We start from the raw sequence: 24825 nt of genomic DNA, 5'->3' as shown, positions 1-24825 counted from the left end.
GCCCTGTGACCTCAGTGGGTGTGTCACGCGAAACTTGACAGTTGTTATGACGAGTTCTGCCTCCCTTCAGAGAATTACATGTAGGCTCAACTCAAAACGATAAAGGCCTAATATCTTTGTCAGGTTATAGGCCTAGTTAAAATGAACAAGAGATATCATAAACTGTCCCCCTTTACCAATGTTCTGTAACTGTAGGAGCAGGCTGGAGAAATCACTCAAATCAGCATAACACCGGAAGGGAGGAGGGCCTGTCTGTCTGTTGCGCTGCTGTAGACAGTCGGAGCCGGTGTTTGCAAGAGTGTGATGGGAGCTGCAGCTAACAAGGAAGGGCGACTATACCTTTAAGTGAAAGAAAAACGAAACAAGCAAAATAAATCATCGGCATTAGCCAGTTTACCGGGGCTTAACGTTACACTACAAGGACTTTCGATATGATACTTCTTAAACTAATTATTTTGTTTTGCTGCCTACACGATCTCACAGGTAAGTTTTCCATTGATTTCGCAGTTAAAGGAAAGTCAGCAGCCTACTCCGGCCATGTAACTTAGCCGAGTAGCTAGCTCAAGCTAACGATAACGCTAAATGTTGGAGTTTGTGGTTGATTACCCGTCTTTACTCGTTTTGTTGATACCCAGGACAGGTTTAGACATCACGAATAAGTGTGGACATCTAATTAATAGTAGGCTACAAACTGAGAAACTACTCGGGCAGAAAAAACTGCAGTATTTTTGACAGCTCCCAAGTGGTAAACTAATACTACAACGCTACACAAACAATATAGTTCGGTGAGAATGGCGGGGGTGTAATAGGCTACACAAATACATGTTCATTGGCGTCAATACAGCGAGCTTTACCATACGTTTAGCTTCGTGGTATATCCATATGAAAATATAACGAGTGCTCTCAGATAGCAGACAAATGGTATTCGATGTGCTTCGCTGCTGCAACGTTTGACAGCTATTCTAGGTTCAAGATTGTGTTTTTGAAGAGCAGTCGTTGGCGATTAAACTTTTTATCAGGCTCCCTTCAACAATGTATCATAAAAGTAAAGCGATAAAAGCCAGTCGAGACCGTAAAAAACACATAAACAGTGCATATAACATTTGAAATGTAGATACAAACTGTACAGACTATCCTACTTTATTAATTCCCTGGGGGGGATCCATTTTCACTCTGTTTTTATTTTGACACACACAGGATTGAAATAGAGACTAAAACAGGATCTCTACACATGCATTCATGTCTGGAGAGATCTCAGAACAGGTTGCTTGAGCTTGTCTGTCTGAAATGGCGCTCTGGGTAGTTATGGGTTTGGTGTCTTGATCAAGGCAGTGCCCAGGTGGTGATCTAGCATCTCTCAAGCCTCCCTTCCACACAAGACTGGTCTCATCCGATTCCTGAACTACAACTGCTGTCTCCTGGAATTTGTTTACACAATATGTGCAGATGTACACTATATTATAGATGTTATATTGCATCTGCTATAATCAAATATGTAAGCTTAATGTTTCTAATCCTTTCACTGTGTGTACCTGCAATGACCCTGACCAAGATTATTTGGTCCACAGGTGTTGTTCACAACAGAACTAAACTCAACCGCCTTACACATTTTGTGCTTAGTATTTATTTACATGCTTATAATATCTAAGCAGTGACAAGCTCTCTCTGAAGACTGTTTGTTGTGATTTAGACAAAAAGCCTGCTGTTATTTCAGTAGATGGTTTCGTCATTTGTTTCCAGGTCTCAGTGAGTCACCATTAGTCAAACGAGCAGAGGGAAACTTCCAATGTTGTGTAATTGATAAAGATTGATAAATGTCTCTTCACCCAGATGATTAAAATATGATTCTCATACATTGCTGAGGAGTTTGCAGTTTCCTGCCAATTCATCACAACAGACAGAACCATTTTGCATTTGCTGTAAGTGCTAGTTTGAACTGTGTGTAGACATTTCTATTGGCAAGCACTTATGGCACATAGGTAAATATGGCCATTTTGCCTGTTCTTACGCAATCAAAATATGTCTTGATCTGGACCAATACATTTCTACAAACACACCCAATTTGTTCAGTCAACTAAACAACTAAACTTCCCTTAAACGTATGGATTTATGGTAAGATGCAGCTAGTTTGAATAATCAAACAGTCCTGAAGAAGTGAGTGCTTCAGAATAAATAGGTTATCTTACTTCACTGCATCTGTTTCCGGGCCTGCTGCTTACAGTTATGGTACATTGCAGATCATTTTCTTAAGAAGTAGAAGGGTTTTCTGTTATAACCATGCATTCAATCTCGGTTACAAAACAATCCTGGTCACGTTTGATGCTTGCAGGTTACAACCACAACCAAACCTATTCTTCCTGTTCTATATGATAATGTTGAGGGGAGACGTTTGACTTGCTCTGAGCTGTGGGGGTGTCAAGATGTGTCGTGTTAGCCAGCCGCCATCACCCAGCATGCATTAGACTAAAGCGATCCATGCTGTTACCACCTCCTCTCTCCCCGTCAGCAGTTTCCCCCCCGCTGTCAAGAATTGCACTTCACCAAGGCACTTGAGTCTGAAACAGATTGCACTGACTGAAATCATGATGACGTAGCATTAACAGAGAAATATTTGTTCTTTCTCTTCTCAGCCTAAGTTGCTGTCTGTCCACATATAAAGTTAGTACCTCTTTGTGAGGTCATCTATTTAGGCCTAAATAATAAATAAATTGGTGTGTTACGTTATTGTGAGGTCATGATGATGTATGTATGCAGTATATTTTCTTTAGTACAGCAATAACAAGACGTGCCTAAGAAAGAGTGGAGAATATACTAGAAATCAATTCAAGAGCATCACAGGTTCTTTCTGGTTTCTTTCCAGTATTTATTTTGTTCTAAAATGACAAAATGTGTTAAAAATACAAAGTGCAACATAACATGGTCAATAAACAAGTCCCAAGCACACAGAAGTGTTAAGTGATGTTGTAAAGTTTAGCATTTAAACTGCTCCCCTTGACTACCAGTGTTTGAGCTAAACTAACCTGGATGAGCAACCTTTGCCCACTTCAAAAATGCATGCAGAGTTACAGGAACGGTTTCTGTCACCTTTTCTTGAGCCAGAGAGTGAGGCAAATTAAAATGTCAAAATGTTGAACTATTCCTTTAAATCCTTGACTTCTTAGCCTGTCTGTTGTTTCTCTATCAACAAAGTTATCTCAGCATTTACAGCGCTTTGTAAGAATTTCCTTCTTGTTATTAGTAATAACAAACGAACAACCAAAAGATAAATATTTTATTGTTGGCATAACCATTGTCAGTCTTTCACTTCAGCATGTAAAATGTGTTTAAATTAAACAGAAGTGTCACATATCGCAGTTTTAATTGGAGTTACCCAGCTAGCTAGCATATTAAGGTTCCTCAAGTATTCTGGTATCAAACAGGTTATTCTAGAAGCCCTGATAACAACTAGGCTGCTAATAAACATGCAAAATTTATGTAGGATAACCACAGAGTATACTATTTGCTTCATTCTTTTAAGTGATACTTGTTTCTTTTCTAATGATGTGAGCATAGCCATAAAACCCCAGAAATGTGATGCTAAGTTATTAAATAGTAATGTTCTGTTGATATCAACAACATCACAGCATTAAGTGCTGTCACATTATTACATATTAATGAAGTTGTAAAGTTCTACTGAGAAGGCAGATCTTGGAAATCTGAACTGTCTGGCAGTGTTTTTTTTGTACAAAATCAACATCTTCCTTGATTAATTACATCCTCACTCTCATACCAAAGCCCATCTTGTTGATTTTCATGCTGTTTGTTGGTTCAGTGTAGTCTGCTTGTCATTGTCTGTATTGTTGAATAGAGCTGAAGAAGCTGGTTGTTGGAGTATTTCCTCACTGAATTCATGGGCAGGTTTCTACTAGCCTGGTACAGCCCAGCCTCTCCCTGTTTTTGGGGAGTTGTTGTGACTCCCACCACATGGAAGTTCTACAGAAATGAACAAACCGGTGCAGTGTGGAAATACAGGCAAGCTGGAGCACCGACTTTGTCCATATTTCTGCCAGTGGGGTCATTTAATAATGCGTCATTTTCTATGGTCTTTCACTACAAAAGCTAAGATCTGAGTCTCAGGCCCAACTCTTTAAATAGAGCCCTTGTAAATGAATATGTAGCCAGAGGCTGATTATTATTATACATTTTTTGTAGCTCATAGCATAGCTTTTTCTATTATCGATATTTGGTAAGAAGCAATCTGTGTTGCCTTAGGAATTTAGTTTAGCATTTAAAAAGCCTACTGCGAAGTCAAGTCTCTGTTCTCGCACAATGACATACAGTAGTACTGAAACAGAACCCAGGTCACCTGATGTGCATCATGTGCTCCTCACTTGTGCTTTAAACTGACTTTTCTTTGTCTTTGTGAGAAGAACAAAGAAATGGTCAGTGTGAAAGCCTGCTGGATTACCTCTGGGGTCCCATCCATAAACTGAATAAGCCTGTTAAGCACGTCCAGTGAGTGACAGCTTGCACTATAGCTGGCCACTCTTTCACAGATTCCCCCCTGTTTTCCCTGTTTGGTCCATAGCCCTTTTTTCATCAAAGAAATTTTGACATGTAATTTTTGCAGCTCCAGTTTCAAGGTCCAGGTATTTTACATGCAAGCTCACTTGTCATGGCTTACAGGTACACTTTCTCAGAATAGAGCCATATTAGTAAAACCTATGTGTTTCCTAATCTGACAAGTCAAAATGTCTGTGAAAAAGGATGTACAGGTGTGTTTTGTGCTGTTGATTGTGTGATTTGTCCTTTAGAAGAAGAGTCCATTACTAATGTCATGTAGTAATTTGTTAGTCCATTAGCTGTGAATATTCACTAAAGTGATCAAAACACAAAGTGATTCTATAATTTTTTTTCTGTGCTCTTTGAATTTGTTTAATGGAAACAAACACATTGGCATTGCAAAGTCTAATATCCGTCAGTCAACTTATATATAATATGAATATTATATTGATACCGATTGAACCGGGAATCATTGTAAAATACCAAAACAAATTATGTTGAAGCAAAATATTTTTTTGACAAATATTGATGCTCCATTGAACTGTCTTTCAGGTCAGTTTGGGAAACCATTGGGCAAATATATCCGCCATTATGAAGGATTATCATACGATACAGAAGCCCTGCACAACAGTCACCAGAGGGCCAAGAGGGCACTTTCTCCTCAGGACAGGACCGTGCAACTAAACTTCCAGGCACATGGAAGGTCAGTACACACACACACACACACACACACACACACACACACACACACACACACCCCTACACCCCTCCGCACTCTCATGCTGTAATCATTTTATGTAATAAACCTATGAATAAACTTAATATATAAAAGCAAAGCAAATTATTATCATTATTATTACTGTGCTGGGCTTATTTTGTTTATTCACCATATCATCACTAGAGGATTACATAACATATTCATTTGCAATACTGATAAGCAGCAGGCAATGCATTTGAATGTAAAATGGATATGCAAAATATTTATGCAGTTACCCCAGTGCCATTAGATGTTACATATCATATAATTTGGCCGTACATATTTCCTTATTGAACTGTCTGGTGATAGAAAGAGAGGAAGAAAAAGACAAAATAAATGGTTGTGTAATACTTGGCATCTGTGAAACTACAGACCAGAGTTTAAAAGTCTCCATTTAGATAATGTACCTGCTTTTAGTCAAGAAAGTTCAAAACCCTATGTGAAGGAACATTAATGATCTTGTGCTAAGTTGGTGTTTTACCTTGTACAAAAGATACTTGCCATTGTATTGAAAGCTTCATTGGGAGCACCAGCAACAACATTGTGGTTATTTAAAACTCTACAAAGACCATATTTTATATTTTCCTCATCTTCTTACCTCTGCCAGTGGAATCCCTTTGTTATTCTTCTACCTCTCTATCTCTGTAAGTTGAGAGGGGAGGCCAAGTCGTCTTAATAAAGTGGTGCCACCCCTGTTGTGGAAACGTATAACGTCAGGCTAGGGTTGGGAAACATTTGGACCGATACCGGATATCGGTCCAAATGGTCTGAGTGTAACCCAGAGTCCTGCCCCTGGTTATATTAATGTAAATTCACACGTAAAAATCAATGAACATCATTTGGACGGGCAGCGGGTGACAACAGCAGGATAGCTCCACTTGCTCCATCTGTTGTGAAGTTTCCTTGGCCCTGTCAAACAGTTTATTTTCCTGTTCTTTTGTGCTCTTTCCTGTCACTGCTGCCCTTGTGGAAACGGCTGATGCTGTGTGTGTATAGGTGAGGCAAGCTGAGCACAGTGTCATTCATAGCAGCAGAATAATTCTTCTTTTTACAGGGTAGTTTCTGGAAAAGAATAAGATGAAAGGAGATGGTTTGCTGTTTGATGTAGAGTCTTGGTCAAATGGGCCTGCAGTACAGTATATCCAATGTCAACAAACTTTTTCATTGAAGCAGAGGAAAAAGTATTAGTACTGCATAAAAGCATGGCATGAAGAGCAGCAGGAAATACATTCTCATTATAGTCAAGTCCAGTTCACTGAACGGGAAAAGGGTACACGATGAGAGATGTATTATAAGTAGTTACCTGTATGAGGAAAGAATAATAAGGAAATGTCAAACTATTGCTTATCACTCTGGCTGTTAATATGTAGTATGACTACTAGAGTTGTGTTGTGAGTACAAATGACTTTGAATTGACATTGACGTAGTGTATCCAGACATCGTGATGGAGGAAGAAAGAAGTTAAGCCTCATATTATTGGTGGACACAATGTCATAAACCATTTTATAAGCTGCTTGGCTTGAAACAAACCTTACCGGTGTGCTGCTAATATTAAGATTTTATGGTGTGTGTAATTTCTCAGAGATTTTAATTTAAAGTTTAATTTAATGTTAAGGCAATCAACTGTTGTGATAACGTCACAACAGTTGATGGTTATTGTCTTCATAGTTTCACATTAGCATTTGTCTTTTCCATAATAACGATTAAATTATATTCAAGATTCAATGTAGAATGTCATAAAGCTATGCTAGCTTGTTCATGCACTGAGTTCATTAGGTTTACGAATGTGTGTGCACACAAACTCTCCCCTCTGTGAAAACCCGAGGCAGGGCTGTGTGGCACTGTAGTGGTTTATTGTAATGAGAGAAAAGGCTTTCTTGTGTATGCCCACTCACATAAGTATTCGTGGCTGGATCAGGTGACGGAACAAAGCAAGGCAGGGCAGCCGATTGTCTCTGCGGAGGGCTTCTTTACCAAGAGATGTGCCAAAAAATTAGTCAAGCGTTCGATATGATACCATGCTGTGACACCATTGTCGGTCTACTTCAGTGCCTAGCCTTCCAAGAATGAGACTCATTTGTGAGTTTTCCCCCTTGTGTAATACATTGAGATATTAAAAAAGATGTTCAGTCATCACAGTCTGTTTGGTTAGAGACCCAGGCTAAACTATAAGGTTTTGTAATAACCTTTTCTGATTTTGAAATCTTAATCATCACTCGCATAGGGAGCAATTACACACACAAGAAGACATTTCACATATTATCTGCTCTCTAATTGTGACTTCACTCCGTATTACACGGTTTGAAAACAATATCACTCATGCAGTCTCTCACCTGATCCATCCAATCAAAGAACACTGACATTATCCAAATACTTGCACATACACTAACTGATTCGGAATGAGGAAGAGTTTTGGCAGCTCTGTGGTTTTCAAACACAGCTAATTCAAATAAGGGGAAACTTATGTGCTTATGCTCTAGTGGTGAAAGGTTAGCGACTGTGTGGTTAGCAGAACACAAGTATCAACATAGATAAAATAGTTAAAAAATTCTAAGTTATTTGATTGGTGAGGGTGTTCTTGCAAAACGTTGCCTTCTAAAAGAGAATGCTTGTTGGTTTTGTGCTTCTGCATACTGAAGCACACACTATCTTCACTGTTCCTGTGTCAAAGGTGCAAATGAACAAATATTGCAGCACAAAGGTTTTTACAAGTAAAAACACACACAATGATAGAGCAGTGTATTACTATGAGACTTCTGCCCTCCTGCCTGCGGGTATGGAGCACTCCTAAATATTGGCTTTCCTTAATAATGCGCATTGAAAAAAGTGAAAAGAAGGCAAGAGAGGATGCTCCTTCAGAGAAAATATAGAATATATCTAGGCCCCTTTGTTAGCACGCTATCCATGCCTTGAGGACACACCATCCCTCTGTACACGCCTGCTTACTGAGCAAAGTGTATGACTGTCAGATGCTCGAGTCAGTATGTTTAGTGTTTGGGATATTGTCTGAATAATTGATCAGTCAGCCACTTCTGTGAGATGAGGAGCACTGACCTGATCCACTGCCTCTCCTCCTGTCTGCTGCAAGTCATGTGTTATTGGTCAGTGAGTTAGTTTGGTCTGGAACACAATGCAGTGATCTTCTTTCTTCTGTTTCAGTTAGTAAACCGTTTGACCAATTGGAGTGATTTTGTAACTGTTGAGGGATTTCTTTGTGTGAATTTATGACTCTCAATAATTCCCTCCCTTTTTAAATATCCCCTAACACTTTGCATTCCATCTGATCCATAGAGAAATGCCAAGCTGCATTTGATACTGTATTATTTAGACTGGTGCTTTTTTTTATGACTGCTTTGTAGCTTTGATTGTGACTATAGCCGGTGGATGACAAAGCTCTGGCTGTAGCTGTGATTGTGGCTCTGTTATGATTATGCCTGTGTGACACATTAGATTATAACGGGTGTGTCACTACTAACCACATGGTGTGTGTGTGTGTGTGTGTGTGTGTGTGTGTGTGTGTGTGTGTGTGTGTGTGTGTGTGTGTGTGTGTGTGTGTGTGTGTGTGTGTGTGTGTGTGTGTGTGTGTGTGTGTGTGTGTGTGTGTGTGTGTGTGTGTGTGTGTATAGTCAGTGGATTAACCCGCTTGTGTTGGCTCAGTGTTTTATTCCTGAACTCTTGTTTGTATTGCACATTTGTCTTATCTGATAAAGGCGTGGCAGGTTCAAATACCGTGTGGCTTAATGATACTTTCTTCGTTAGTGTTAATAGGAGCGGAAATTAGTCATCACATGGTACACCAAAAAGCCATGTCCGCTGCATCATAGATTCATAGACAAATGCAGACATAGTTGGACCAATAACCACATCCACATCTTCAACCAGCACTGCCAGGCAGAGCAGTTGCAGCTCTGCTCTCAGTAGTGCAGGATAACAATGAGAATGGCCCTTCAAAGGAATAATGAGCAGTAAGGGCAGTTGCAAAGCAAAAGTTATTGAGTCTTCGGGGCACTAAAAGTCTGTTTTTCCTGAAATGAAAAAAGGTTTGTAAAATGAAATTCTACAATAATTCATTGGTTATTATTACACAGCCTTAAACAAAAAATAAATAAGCTACTCTGTCTTTGTGCCCTAGCATAATATAATAAATAATATGAATTGTGGAAAAAAAAACAATTTACTCATTAGTATCAAAACAGTAAATGGCCAAATCATTCTGTAAAAGCAAGTTTAAAAACCTGATTTGAGAGTATCCGCTCCGTCATCATGGACAGGAGCTTGACACCCAGGGGATTGTGTGGGGTGCCTGATGCTGGATGTAAATTGTGTGCCATTTGAAACAGTTGGAAGAGATGGATTTAAAGCATACATTTCTGTATTCACATCTATCCATTTGTTTTGGGCTCTTATCGTAAGACAGGCTTGGTGTTTAGGTTGGAATCATGTTCCAGAGATATGGGGGCCTACACTGTGCCTTTGGTTAGGTATTGTTCAGTAGTTATTTAAACAAGAATGAATAACAAGCAGAGGAAGCCAAACTGAATTTATTGCCAAATGATCTCTGTGGCACAATACACTGCAGACATAAAAAGAGAAGGTCACATTACAGTCTTTGTTCCATGTGTCCATGTGTGTGTGTATAGTTTCTTTTTCCTCTTGGCTTCATTTGAAATGTTCCTTTGACAGAAGATACCAAGGTCAGAATAAAGATGACATTACACTAAACTTTATATGTTGAGAAAACCCAGGCCTACATTAATAAGAAAAAATAATATTGGTGAGCAAAAAAACATGGAAATAGAATACTTATATACATTTTTTAAATTTTTTTGTAACTGTAACAAAAGGTGTGTGTGAAATGAGAATAGGAATGATAAATGGGTAAATGCAGGGGAGGAGTCATCCTGTATGGGGATATCCTGAACTGTCTCTGACTTATTTCAACATTATCTGCTATCTCACTCTCCCCAAACAGCTTTCTGTTCTGCTCCTCCCCAAATTATTGTCTGTCTAGTGTTTCTCAGGGTTTTACTCTGTCAATGTTTTCATGTACCCATTCCTGCCTTCACGTCCTCTGCCCCTTTTTTTCTCGGTCTAAACACACCTGCTGCTACAAAACAACTGTGGCTCAAGTGGATGTTAATGGGGACCTTAAAGGGGCACTCGTCTGATTTTGGACATAAACGCTTCTTGTTTAGTTTACTCGTCATGGAGAGTGTGACTAATACGATGTCCTCTGTGTCTCTGGGTGGGGTCTTCCCAAACTCCTACACAAACTTTGTGAAACAAACTATTGACTAAAAAACAAAACATGAATGATTGAAACAGTGGCTACACTTTTTATTTTTCTTAAACAGATGTTTTAATGCAGAACAATGTAGGAATACAAACTGACTGAAATAGGACATTGATGGGAAGAGGAGTTAAGGTGTAAACTCATTTTAAAAAGTTATAGACAGTTGACAGTTAATGTTTCTTGCCTTGTCGCAAAACATACATTGGAAAACCAAAATGAGGTACAGCCCATTTTGAGTCAAGCTTCACACTTTAAAGCCAAAGCATGTGATGATTTGAGACTCCTGCTGAGGAGTTTTGCTCTGAACTACTCATTCCTTTTGCTTCTAGCTAGTGGCTCATGTGCACCTCATGTGATGCCTGCCCGTTTGTCTTTGACCACATACTTATGTAAATGAGAGGATTATGCTATGTTCATGTGCTTTTCTGCATTCCATAATTCTTCTTACTCACTGAGAACAGCAGTACTAAGAGCAAAAACAACACAGTGGTAGTGTGAAGCTCTATTAAAATAAATGTGTGCAGTTTTTTTCTGCTGTGTGTGTAAAACAGGAATGATGGGCGAAGGTGTAGAGAAAATTACACGAAGAGTTAGGATGTGTGTGTAAGACCATCAGCAGGATTGTGTATGGTGTCACTGTAAATACAACTTTGCATTTGGTGTTTTATGCTAACTAGACACTGTCTCCTATTCTTCCGTTTAGACATTTTAACCTGAGGATGAAGAGAGACGTATCTATATTTCCTCCAGATCTCATCGTGGAGGTATCAGGAGTGGAGGAGCCAATTGATACATCACATATTTACAGTGGAGAACTCTTTGGTAAGTGTGCCACATCTTGGTCACGGTTTCTGAATAGGAAATGTCCAGATACGGTTGAAGTGAAAGTAAGCACCATCACTTTGGTTACTCTCAAAAGCGCATTATTGAATTGTGTGTGTGTGTGTGTGTGTGTGTGTGTGTGTGTGTGTGTGTGTGTGTGTGTGTGTGTGTGTGTGTGTGTGTGTGTGTGTGTGTGTGTGTGTGTGTGTGTGTGTGTGTGTGTGTGTGTGTGTGTGTGTGTGTGTGTGTGTGTGTGTGTGTGTGTGTGTGTGTGTGTGTGTGTGTGTGTGTGAGAGATAGAAATGTCAAGGTTGTGTTTGTCCAGTATTTACCGCACCCTAAAAATGACGTTTCATTTTGAGTTGAAAAGTTTAGCTTTGGAATTAAATACTAATACTTTGACCCTCAAACAAATGAAATGTAACTCAAGTTCAAGTTGGACACATTTAGTTTTTGATCAAACATTCAGTTTTGGTGATCATTACATTGCACCAGTAGTCTACATGGCAGCTTGAGCCATACCAACCTGCTTTTGATTGAGAATATTGCTTATATTTGGGAATGCTGCGGACTTTACTGTGATGCATGAAATTGTGTTTTGTAAATAACTCCTCAAGATGTGGTCATATTTTTCAGCACCAAGAAGCACTGTGTGTGTGTGTGTGTGTGTGTGTGTGTGTGTGTGTGTGTGTGTGTGTGTGTGTGTGTGTGTGTGTGTGTGTGTGTGTGTGTGTGTGTGTGTGTGTGTGTGTGTGTGTGTGTGTGTGTGTGTGTGTGTGTGTGTGTGTGTGTGTGTGTGTGTGTGTGTGTGTGTGTGAAATGATAGGTATTGCTGTAAACATAACCATTCTGTAAAATGCTATCTACAAGTATTTGATAAGTTGTACGCTTATTGAACAGATACCCTTAAACACTTTAAATAACCAGAGGTGTTTCATTGTATAATCAGTATAAGAATATTACTTTGATCTTCAATTGAAACGGTTAACATTTTCTTAACCTGTCAACTTTTTGTACCTCAGGTGAAAAGGACACACTGACTCATGGCTCTGTGGTGGATGGGCGCTTTGAGGGCTTCATCAAAACCCACCAGGGAACCTACTATGTTGAACCCTCGGAGAGGTACCTCAAGGACAGGAATGTGCCCTTCCACTCCGTCATCTATCACGAGGATGACATCAGTGAGTATCTGCCATTGCACTTGCTTGACTAAAAGGCACTGTGGGGTCTAGAGGTTGTTCAAGTTCACACAAGTTGAGGTTGTGACTTTCTTGCCTTTTTAAAAATGCAACGCACATGTGGCTTGTTAGTCGTTGTACATATCGCTTTGATAGTAATCTGTTACATTGGCTTAAGATTTTTAAACATGTTTAAAAAAATGGAGATAGTATATTAATAGCTACAAAGCAGACAATCAATACTTGAAGGAAGGAAGACATCAAACGAAACATTGCTAGTGCACCATGAGAAATAAAATAGTGATGTGTCGACTCGTTATATATGGGGCTGATTGTAAGACTAGCCTGAGGAGCAGACTTGTAGCAGCAGGATCTGGATATGGACATGGCGGTACGCATTTATACTGGAAGCAGGATTTGAGCACATCTCTGCATAGGCATGACTCAAAGCTACTGCTAAAGTCAGGATACAACCAACAGATAGATGCTCTTCAGGAGAACTGCAAGCATCCAGCTATTTTCCTCCCAAACAGACAACTTTGAAATGTATAGTGAGAAAATGCAATGAAGCCAACGTAGCATGAAGAGGAAGCTCTTTTATATACAGTCTATTGAGAGGAACACAGCTACTTAGTTGAGACTCAGGATTTCAGCCTTAAGAGCTGGCACAGTGCAGTGAGTCTGATATGAACCCCGCCCTGGCTCTGGACTAGCAGATAATCACACAGACACGCACGCTCACTCACTCACTCACTCACTCACTCACTCACTCACTCACTCACTCACTCACTCACTCACTCACTCAATCACTCACTCCACACATATTTTATTTTGGGTCATGCCTTCATTACAGCTTTTTTATATTTCCAGTTAACTCTGATTTTGCAGATTTACATCAAGACTTGAGTTGATATGTTCAAGTTAATGTCATAGTTATTAACACATTTATTACCATTCCAAACACACAGGCAAACACATGCATTCATTAACACAATTCTCTACGCATCTGCTTTGAAGTATATTCAGGTCTTCAAGAATGCACACTAACTTGAGACTAAAGTTAGTTAGTTGACTTTCTTATTGTAAAACGTAATCACTGTGTGAGCTGTACTCGCATAGTCCAGTTTCAAAATAATTTTACGTTTCAACTCGCAACCATCTGCCTTTGGTAATATATAAAATGTTGTATGTTTAGAAGTCTCCCTATGATTTCTGATAATACTGTAGGGGTCAGTGAGAAAAAAGAATGGAATGAAAAGAATTCTCACTCATGACTTGTGGCTTTTCTTGCTACTTCTTTTTTTTATCCTGTCCAAATTGCAAGGGCCTTTTGATTAGCAGTTGAATGAGACAGCATTCACCTTAGGAACAAAGAGGACTTTATCTGAACAAATTGAATACACATTGTCAGAGGTTGAATGCTTTGTTTGACTGTGTGTCCAGTTAGTTTAGTATCCAGCACAGGACTGTTCCCTTTGCTGAATGAACAAACAGTGGTGGCACTGGCAAGACATTCGGGCTGCTCTATTTAGAATAATAATGGGTTGATACATTTAGCAAATAAAAGCTGCTCAAAGAAAAGTCACCCAAACGACTGTGTGATTGAAACCAACATCATCAGAGCATATTGACTTGCAGGTCTAGCTAAAAAATATAAACAGTTGTTAGTGCTTTAAAATAATAAAAAATAAAGCACACTATCTTCATTGTTCATTACACTTATAAGGACATAATACCACATGACCGTTGGCAGTGAATTTACTTTCACTATGAGCAACAGCTCTTGCCATTAACTTAATAGTTTTATAGCAACTGGTCTCACAGCTAGTGGTTTAATGCTTTTTTTGTTAATTACATTTTTATTTTTTTATTTTAAGATATTTATTTATTGACAGTGTAGAGACAGAGTTGAAATGGGGCAGAGAACGACCGCGGGCTGGAATCAAACTCGGGTCCGCTGCTGGCCGAGGCCCATGGGGGGGACGCCTTACCAACTGAGCTAAAGGCGCCCCCATTAATTACATTTTTCAGTGTGTCATATTTTCACATTAAATAAACCCAAAATTACCATACGTCTTTGGTCAGGAAGCACTATTTCAGCTGTGTTATGACTGTCAGCAGAAGTGGTGATTGTATACTCCAAGACTGATCACATCTTATTTTTGTGATCCAGTAGAAACAGCTGAAGCCAGATGGCCATGCCAAGAAAATATTCATGTGTTGTTGTTGCTGAAGTGTTTTTATGAAAGCAGACGCATACTGTCACTTTGTACACAGTGTGCAGTCTAGGCACGAACAGCGGAGAATGTGATTGTAAATACATTGAGCATTCCCTGATATTGCTATGACATGTTAGCGTTGTTTGACATTTTTTTTTAGATTAACTGGTTAAACCAAACACAGTTTGTGTGAAGGCCCAACCCATTTGCCCTTTAAAATTCAATGCAGTAGACTGGAAGGGTAGAGCAGTGTTGTAGTGGGTAGGCTAGTTGTAGAAGTAAGAGCAGGATTTGTCGGTTAGGATTTGTAGAGAGAGAAAAAAAGCCCCAAACATCATCCTCAATCTTTTTATCTAATCTAATGCAGCTAGTCTTGCACCACCACTCGCCTGGGTTGACCTTTCCCTGCCCTCACAACACACAACTCTAAAGAGATCCACAATGCCAGTCAGTGTAAACTCTTCACCACCATTCCCTCTATGTGCTTCCTGTCTGCCAGATTATCCTCATAAGTACGGCTCGGAGGGCGGCTGCGCTGACAACTCGGTGTTTGAAAAGATGAGGAAGTACCAGGCCTCTGCAGTGGAGGAGCCAGTCAAAGTAAGTGTCGGCATCACAACAAAGCCCCTCCCCCCCATCCATCCCCCAAACTCATTATTAAACAAACAGATGGACTAGACTCGTGAGATTAAGAAAAGATCTTCTCTTGTGTCCAACCCACCATGCACTGATAGTGACAGCATGTGTGTATTTTTAGCACAGGGATACATGCTTTGAATATACAACACTCAATTATTAACAATAATGAAGCCACGCTCAGCCTTTTTCAACACCACAATGCAAATGAAAACATGAACACCTATTATTGTGCAAAATGTAATGCAACACAAAACCCTTCCTTTCGGTGCAGTGTCTTCCTTCTCCACAGTGGTGGTATACACCATTCAACACATCGATAAACGTGGGACCTGTCATAAGAAAAAAACTTGATGGTTGAAATAATAGTTTATATTGATTATACATTATATGGAACAAAATTGACTATTTGTGAGTGTGCAACTGAAAAAAATTAATAATACATACATGTTCACATCAATTCATTTCACACATTAAAAATGCACACAGTCATTGTCTGTAAAAGGAATAGGCTGAAACACACGCCTTCATTTTTGTTTGCCTATTTTCCATAATCCAATCTCAACAGAGAGCTACACAATTTAAATGTGTCACTGCAACCATTCCATAGTTAACCATCAATATGTTACTCTTTGTTTTGTACAGCATGTGAACAGTGTGTTGGAAGAGGAGAGCTCAGCGGGTCCTGTTATTCTAAGAAAAAAGAGAGCAGCAGCAAAAGAGAAGAATACTTGCCAGCTCTTCATCCAGACGGACCACTTCTTTTTCAAGTACTACGGCACAAGAGAGGCTGTCATTGCCCAGGTATGGAAACATGACTTAGGTTAGGCCTAAGGCCTGATTAGCAGATGTGTCACAAAATCACAAATGTAGTTCCTTTTTTTCCAGAAAGGACACACACAAGCTTTCATGAAGTGTTTTCTTCACCACTGATGTATTTTCCTTGCCACTCATCTAAAAACAAGCACTTTCTCTACAGATATCCAGTCACGTTAAAGCCATTGACTCCGTTTACCAGGCCACAGATTTCATGGGCATGCGGAACATAGCCTTCATGGTGAAAAGGATCAGGGTGAGTTGAACCTCATGTCAATGCCAGCTGCCATTTTGAGCCTGGACCTGTGGGGCTGTGCAGCAGAATCGCTTTATATAACAACAAGGCTGAAAGGGGATCAAGCTGCTGCTGTATTTTCTTGCCTGTGGTGTGGACAGTTTCCTCAGTGGTGAATATCGGTGTGTAGGGGTCTCTCTCCACTCTCGCTTCTCTTCTGAAATTGTCCAACTCTCCTTTGTTCAGATCAATACAACCGACGACGCAAAGGACAAAACCAATCCTTTTCGCTTTGCCAATATCGGAGTGGAGAAATTTTTGGAGCTCAACTCTGAACAAAACCATGACGACTACTGCCTGGCCTACGTCTTCACAGACAGGGACTTTGATGACGGGGTTCTTGGCTTGGCCTGGGTCGGGGCTCCTACAGGTTGGTACTCTGCACACACCCACACAAACACACAGACAGAGACATTTAAGTTTGGTACGTTCAAGGACCCACTGCAGATAATCAAGATGAAAAGCACTCTTCCAATTTAGCTACGGATTTTATGCCAGTTATGCAGAAGGGTACACATTAGGGCTGTCACTTTTTATTCGAAGTTCGAACATTCGTTCGAAGTTGGGGTGAAAAGTTCGAATTCGAATTGTATTTCTCCATTCGGACTGTGTGCTGCCCATAGACAGTATATAAAATAGTGTGCTGCCGTCTCATAAGCATTTAAAGTAGTTTCCCTTTTGACCCAGCAGAGGGCGCTTTCTAACTGTCCTATCAGTTTGACCTGTTGTAACCCCTCTTGACGCATCAGAAAACAAAGCTAATGTTAATCATGATGTTCATCTGTTGCTTTGCGACCAAAATGGACCATAGTGAGCATTGTCGGCCTGGACGATCACCAGGACATATGAGCAGCAGCGTGTGGGAGTATTTGGTTTCAACACCAGGGACGTTACGAAGACCTGTCGTACTTTTCAAAGACGTCAATTTGCAGCTTCCCCGCTAGCTTAGCCGCTAGCTTAGCCGAGCGGAGCAGCGCAGCGCCCAGTGTACAGGTACAGGCCTTTCTTTATATGACCATGGAACTACAGCCCTGTGTGAGTTAGATTCTCTGCCCGAGCCGGAGCCGGTAGGGCTTCCTGTTTTAGTAATGTTATAAGAGACAACACTGCGCGCACGGCGTGTCTCCTACGGCAGCACCGCCTTCAAGCCGATCGTCATTACTGCTGCTCTCAGTGCTTTGCGGCTCCTCCCTGTGCTGTCCTGACGGAGGCTGTGTTGCGCTGCTCATTAAGTTCTCTTCTGAACAGATTTCTGTCATTCAAACAACGCAGATTTGTGTTTTAAAACTTAAATTATAGCCAACTTATTAAAAAATAAGGGTTTAAAATCAGGCTTGTGCCTAAATAAGAAATACGATTAATAGAATGGGCCGGGCTTGGACAGAACACTGGGGGAATATATTCGAATATATTCGAATTAATTAGGGACATTCGAAATTCGTTCGAATTTCATTTTTGGAAAAAGTGACAGCCCTAGTACACATAAGTCTCATCATATCATTTTGTTAAATTGAGATTCATTTTGTGAGTGATCCTAGAACTGAGACCCAGTAGTGGATGTTGTGATGAGCAGAATAAGCAGCGGCTGGGGTGGCCCCTGTTATCACGGTTCTGATGTTACAAGAAGTAATGAAAACATTTCAGATAAGACTGTTTGTCTATTAACCCCGGCAGACCCTGATAAGCCGAACCATCTCAAGTCATCCCATTACCAAACAATGCCTCAGCACACGCACACTCACACTCACACTCACTCACACACTCACACCTAAGTCATTCAAAAGAAAACCTACTGAATGCCCTTTTGAAGTTGCAAGGTTATGTCCTGTCAGCATTTTGTCTGGATTTCCTTTGTGTGGGTGTGTTCATCCGGATCAGTGGGTTTTTCGAACAACAGTGAAGTAGGACCTTTCTCAGAATTTTTTTTGTGTGTTTTATGGACCAAATACATAAATCAAAACAAACTCTTTGTCAGCATTGTCCAGGGTACAGCCAAGATAGGATCCTCAATATATTATTTTGCCTTTTCACAAAGAGCCTCTCAGAGCGATTTGCACAACAACACAATCATTATGGTCAGAAGAAGAAGAAATGACTAAACGGTCACTGATTAGAGCTCATTTATGTTTCTATCATTCATAGCCTGCTGTGTGTGCTGCTGCTACAATAGCTAAAGAGCATAAAAGTTGCTTAAAAGATCACTCGGACATTAAATGTGTTTATCTCCGAGAGTAAAACGAGGTGGAAATGGACTATGGAGGAAATTGCACTATAGGCATCAGATGCAGTACCCTGGATTTGAGTTGGTAACTGGTTAGTTTGTGAATGTAACTGAACCTATTCTGACTTTTGTATCGTGAAAGATCCTAAGAATATCTTTATTTGAGAAAATAAGTTGCCTCTGTATTAAATCATGACTACATAATAGACATTAAAATATAATGTGGTCATGTAGGCATACAGTGTGTCAATATGCATCATTATTGTTTTTCCCACAGAGATCTTATATAAACCCATCATTTCCTCACAGGGAACACATGTTATGAATGGAAGTGATTGAATCGTGATGGTGTGTTCTCCTTCCTGTTCCTTAGAACCAGTTCAGTCACAAGCATCTCAACATGAGAAACACGGCAACAAACAGACAATCGATACAGGGCGAATTAGTGACGCCGTCAGCTGAAAGAATCAATTGAGGATAAGAGATGGAGAGGACATTGTCTGCAATCAGCTGTGGGCTGATTGTATGAACAAAGGAAGTCCAGAGCAAGTGGCCATCAGGGATACTAGTCAAGCATAAGCAAAATGAATCTTATTGGATGCCAGTTGTTGTTAAGATACAAATGTAGTAGCTGCACAAGCACATGCGTACACACACAAACACACACAAATATATTCATGCAGACAGACACAGACAGACAGATATAAAGAAAGGTCCAAACATATTTTGTCTCAGTCCAACACCACAATGGATTTGAAATGAAACGTTCAAGATGTGCTTAAAGTGCAAACTTTCAGCTTTAATTTGAGGGTATTTACATGCAAATCAGGGGATCATTATCACAACAACAACAACAACAATTATATTCATGGTTCCCCCCTTTTTTATTGGACCAAAAGTAATTGGACAAAGCCATATGTTTATAAATCAAATTGTCATGTTTATTATTTGGTTGCTAATTATTTGCAGTCAATGGCAGCTTGATGTCAGGAACCCATAGACATCACCAGATGCTGGGTTTCATCTTTGGTGATGCCAGGCTTGTACTGCAAGTGTCTTCAGTTCTGCTTGTTTTCTGGACAGAAAGCTTCAGCTTTGTCTTCAGCGAGTGAAAATAATGCTCAATTGGATACATGTCAGGTAGATCATGAGGCGGGGAGTATGTGTGTAAGTCAACAATCAAGAGGAAACTTTGCCAAAGTAAGTAAAGAAGGTTGACCACATGATATTACCCACTGGTGAGCCTCAATAACAGGAAGTCCAGATTAGAGTTTCCCAAACACTTCTACCAAAGCCTGCACAGTTCTGTTTCAACATCCTATGGACGGATGAGACAAAGATCAACTTGTACCAGAATGATGGAAAGAGAAATGTTTGGAGAAGGGAAGGATCTGCTCAGGATACAAAGCAAACCAGTCAGTGAAGTGTGGTCGTGGTAGTGTTATGGAGTTGGCATGTATGGCTGCCAAATGAACTTGTTACCTTTTATATTTATTAATGATGTGACTTCTTACCAATCCAGCAGGATTCATTCTTAAGTGTTTCAGGTAGTTTCATCATCATATTCAGCCAAATGCTTCAGAGCTCATTGGACGGCACTTCACAGTGCAAATGGACAATGACCCAGTGCATACTGCAGATGCAACAAAAAAAATGTAAGGCGTAGAAGTCGAATGTTCTGCAATGGCCAAGTCAATCACTTAACCTGAATCCAATTGAGCGTTATTTTCACTTGCTGTAGACAAAGCTGAGGGCGAAAGAACCCAAAGAACAAGCAGAAACTGAGTATAGTTGCAGTTGGGGCCTGGCAGAGCATCACCAGGGATGAAACCCTGTTGATTTGGAAGTCAATAGCCTCAACTTAAATCTGAAAGTCTGCACTTTAGAGAGACGTGCAATGTTTACCGGTAGTCATACATACAATTGCTGCACTAATAACAGACACATTGTTTATAGCTCTTACTGCTTTGGTGTCATGTTTCTGTGCGGGCAGAAGCTGTCCTGCATCAACTCCATTGAGATTATGGTAAAAGCAGCAGCAGCAGCAGCACTGCAGACATTCTGTGTATGCACTGAAGTCTGTATTTAAACTGCCAGAGGGTACCTCTCTGGATAATTTAAATAATCACTTCAACTTATTCTTGACACCATGCTGCCCGGGAACAAACGTGCTTTTGATTGAACAGATGTTTGTTTAAACAGATTGATTGTTTAATATGCAAGTATGTATTAGTATTTAAATAGCATGACAATCCATTCTACTCTCATCATTGTTGTTCCCCTGCCACAGGAAGTTCTGGGGGCATCTGTGAGAAGAACAAGCAGTACAGTGATGGAAGGAAAAAGTCTCTGAACACTGGTATCATCACTGTGCAGAACTACGCTTCCCATGTACCCCCCAAGGTGTCACACATCACCTTCGCTCATGAGGTTGGGCACAACTTTGGCTCTCCTGTGAGTACTGGGATTTAAAACACTGGCCTTGGTCATTACACTTCTTTCTCCTACCATGCTGAGCATGTAGCACTGTCTCACATACTGTATCTTCTCCCTCTGTTCTGTACTTGCATACCGTTTGACAGCATGACTCCGGGATTGAATGCACCCCCGGAGAGTCCAAAGCGCAAGACAAAAAGGAGAAGGGCAACTACATCATGTATGCCAGAGCCACATCCGGGGACAAGCTCAACAATAACAAGTTCTCTATCTGCAGCATCCGCAATATAAGCGATGTTCTGAAGAAAAAGAGAGACATCTGTTTTGTCGGTGAGTTCTCTCTCCTGAACGCAGCTGTGTCCTTTTTGCGAGTGTGACAGACAATTGAGTGTTGGTGCTCTTGTGTCCATGTGTTCAGAGTCGGGCCAGCCTATCTGTGGTAATGGACTAGTGGAAGAGGGAGAAGAGTGTGACTGCGGCTACAGTGATCAGTGCACAGACCCCTGCTGCTATAGTGCCGACGAAGAGGCTGGCAAAAAGTGCAAACTCCAACCTGGAAAACTGTGCAGGTCAGATGCGATAAGCTTACTTTTGAACAGCCCTGTAATTTGCCGTCAATAGTAATTGTTTGACTTATGATCGGATATTTGCATTTTCTCATTTCTCAGTCCAAGCCAAGGCCCATGTTGCACACCAGAGTGTAATTTCAAGGTCACAGATGCCAGGTGCAGACCAGAGTCTGAGTGTGCCAAAGACGGCTTTTGCAATGGAGCAACTGCTCTGTGTCCTTCCTCAGAACCAAAGGATAATTTCACCTCTTGCAATTCAGCAACGCAAGTCTGCCTCAACGGGGTATGTTACTATTAGTTGGCCTCTCGCTGTTTTGTGTCATGTATATATGTTTGTTTGTATTTATAATAAAAAGGTTTTGAAATGCTATTCTTTCTTCTACCTGCTTCTGTGGAGCAGGGGTGCTCGGGCTCCATATGTGAGAAGTATGGTCTGGAGGTGTGCACCTGTGCCATCAAAGAAGGCGAAGATGAGGCAGTTGAGATGTGCCACGTGTGCTGCATGGAGAAAAGTGAGTGATCAAAATACACAATCACAATATGCAATACTGAACTAGATCACACATCGATACTTTGTCCTTAGTTGTGACATATCTTTAGGCTGAAGGAGTGAGTCATTGTCAGTATCTCCAAGGTGGTCACTGCCTCTCCTTCTGCCCACAGGGAGTCCCGCTACCTGCAGCAGCTCTGGCTCTGAGCAATGGGTCAAATACTTCAACAAGGTTACAACGACGCTGCAACCCGGCTCACCATGCAATGACTTCAAGGGCTACTGCGACGTGTTCATGAGGTGTCGACTGGTGGACGCCGACGGGCCTCTGGCAAGGCTTAAGAAAGCCATCTTCAATGCAGAACTCTACGAGAATATTGCTGAGTGGATAGTGGTGAGTGTCCCGTAATTCAACACAATTCTACTGTAATATATAGAGAGAAACAATTTCTTGCTCCGTTTCTCTGCTGTATTCACCCATCCTTCTCAATGTGTCCTCTGTTATCCAGGCTCACTGGTGGGCAGTGCTGTTGATGGGCATTGCTCTTATTATGCTAATGGCGGGCTTCATCAAGATCTGTAGCATCCACACGCCCAGCAGCAACCCCAAACTCCCCCCATCAAAACCACTGCCAGGTACAGTACATCATATGTGTTTAAGCTTAAGGAGAGAGCTTATAAGGCTGAAGTTTAAATAATAGTTTTTTCTGAAAACTTGCAACATAATGTTTAGTGCAAAGCTAAGCTGTTTGTATACCACACTAGAGAGATTAAAGAGGCCAATTTTGTTTGCATCCTTTGTGTTAAGAGTTTTGAAATGTGATGAACAACTGTGTTTTGATCATGTGTGACAAAGAGTATATAATATATATATACACATTTATTATATGCAAGTTATTTTTGCTTTTATTATGTAGAGACAGTTTAAAGGCAGATATAAAACATGCGGAAAGAGAGTGGGGTGCGACATGCAACCATGGTCGCCGGCTAGAGTCTAACTGGCGATGTTGTGGTTATAGGGTTTTCATAATAACCACTCTGCTTCCGATGCGCTCCAGTCCATATTAAAAGGATTTGATATCTTATTGCTATGTTTAGCTAGTCTTCTCCCGTGGGGACCTTTTCTGATGGTGTAGAAATAGCAAGCATCCTTATTTTCTAGCGTTCATTGTCCCTTTTTCGACTCACTGAAATGTCCATGTCCTGCAGGTACACTGAGAAGGAGGCCGCGAAACCCCAACCAACAGGTCCAGGGACAGCGTCAGCCACGTCAGCAGCACAGAGAGAATTATCAATTGGCACAGATGAGACACTGAGACACTGGTCTGCTCTTTTGCCTTGGTTCTTCCTTGTGCCTACACATGGGAGCACTTCACTCCAAAGAGTTACCTTTATTGAATATTGCAAAATTCAAAGAACTTGCAACTGGATCGAAATTCACTGGACAAAGCCTGACATTTCTTTGAGGGCTTACAAACTCACTCGGTACCTCTGCTCCGAGAGGCGGATCAGCAGAGGTTTACAGAGTTTTTTTTTTAGAAATAAATCACTTTTCCAAGGAGCAATACGACGAGAAATTCAGTGATCTCTCTTATGTCTTAGGGCTTGATCTTTTTTTTTTTTTTTACTTTTCTTTAAATTACTTTTTTTGTTTGTTAGGAAACTGGATGATAGAGAAGCAGCTTTCTGATTCCTCCTGTTCTTTTTCTCTTCTTCCTCTCAGAAGTGCTGCCACCATCAGCACGATGGGAGGACTGCAGGTCTTGCTGCCAGTCACAAACAGCATTGAGTTTCTTTTTTTCTTTCGCCAATGTAACAAGATTATCTTAAATCAAAGCACCATCAAAAATGTAATATGTTTTTTATTTCAGGTTTTTTTTTCACTGTGCAATTGTACATAATGTTGCAATAGGTTATTTTCTGTTTTTAAAATCAAATAGATTTTTCTGTTTTGATGAATATTATTTACTGTTGTAATTCACTTTTTCTCAGGATTAATAAAACAACAGAATAGCAGCGTATTGAGGAGTAAAGACAGCTTGCATGCCTAGTTCAGGGTTGAAGTCCCTCCTGGCTGAAGCCTTTTTGCAGAAGGGTGCACGTTATAGGATGGGATGATTTGAAAAGAATGTAAACAAGCTTAATATGATTTTAGTGTTGTCTGATGGAGAGCTGCGGAGGGTGGTTATCTAGATATATATATACTTCTTCTTTTGTTGTGGATTTTCTGCTGCATTTACATAACGGTATAGTCTGGGGCTGAAATAAATGGTGAGAGAAAAGCTTTTTATCAACCTGATTGTATCACGCTTCTATTTCATTAATAGCTTCTTTTTTTTCGACCCCTGACTCGTTGCTTTGGCACTGTTTTTGTGTCTTTACATTCTGAGCGAGAACAGTGAAATCAAAGACGAGAAAGTGTTGCCTGTGTATATAAGAAGCTATTGTAGAACAGAAAGTCTCCCGGTGTAATTGTTACTGTTTTTATCCACCGGTTGAATTTAACACACTGGCAGTTGTTTAATAAATGACAAAATTCTGTTCAAACAAC

The 24825-nt window shown here is 40.4% G+C and overlaps 1 protein-coding gene across 1 annotated transcript; it reads left to right on the top strand.

Moving 5' to 3' along the window:
* The first annotated feature begins 297 nt into the window (after nucleotides 1-297).
* Nucleotides 298-24825, top strand: adam10a (ADAM metallopeptidase domain 10a). The gene is made up of 16 exons (XM_080049821.1): nucleotides 298-483; nucleotides 5095-5245; nucleotides 11296-11414; nucleotides 12437-12595; nucleotides 15311-15411; nucleotides 16093-16251; nucleotides 16427-16519; nucleotides 16745-16928; nucleotides 21070-21233; nucleotides 21362-21545; nucleotides 21634-21784; nucleotides 21884-22067; nucleotides 22185-22296; nucleotides 22448-22668; nucleotides 22784-22910; nucleotides 23484-24825. Exons 1-16 carry the CDS (start codon nucleotides 432-434, stop codon nucleotides 23588-23590), a joined length of 2268 nt encoding a protein of 755 aa, XP_079905947.1. The 5' UTR covers nucleotides 298-431; the 3' UTR covers nucleotides 23591-24825.

This window comes from Ammodytes marinus (genome assembly GCF_949987685.1).
Source record: "Ammodytes marinus genome assembly, chromosome: 1".
NCBI lineage: Eukaryota > Metazoa > Chordata > Actinopteri > Uranoscopiformes > Ammodytidae > Ammodytes > Ammodytes marinus.
The sequence above is the reverse complement of the archived record's forward strand: the minus strand, read 5'-3'. Positions and strand labels throughout refer to the sequence as shown.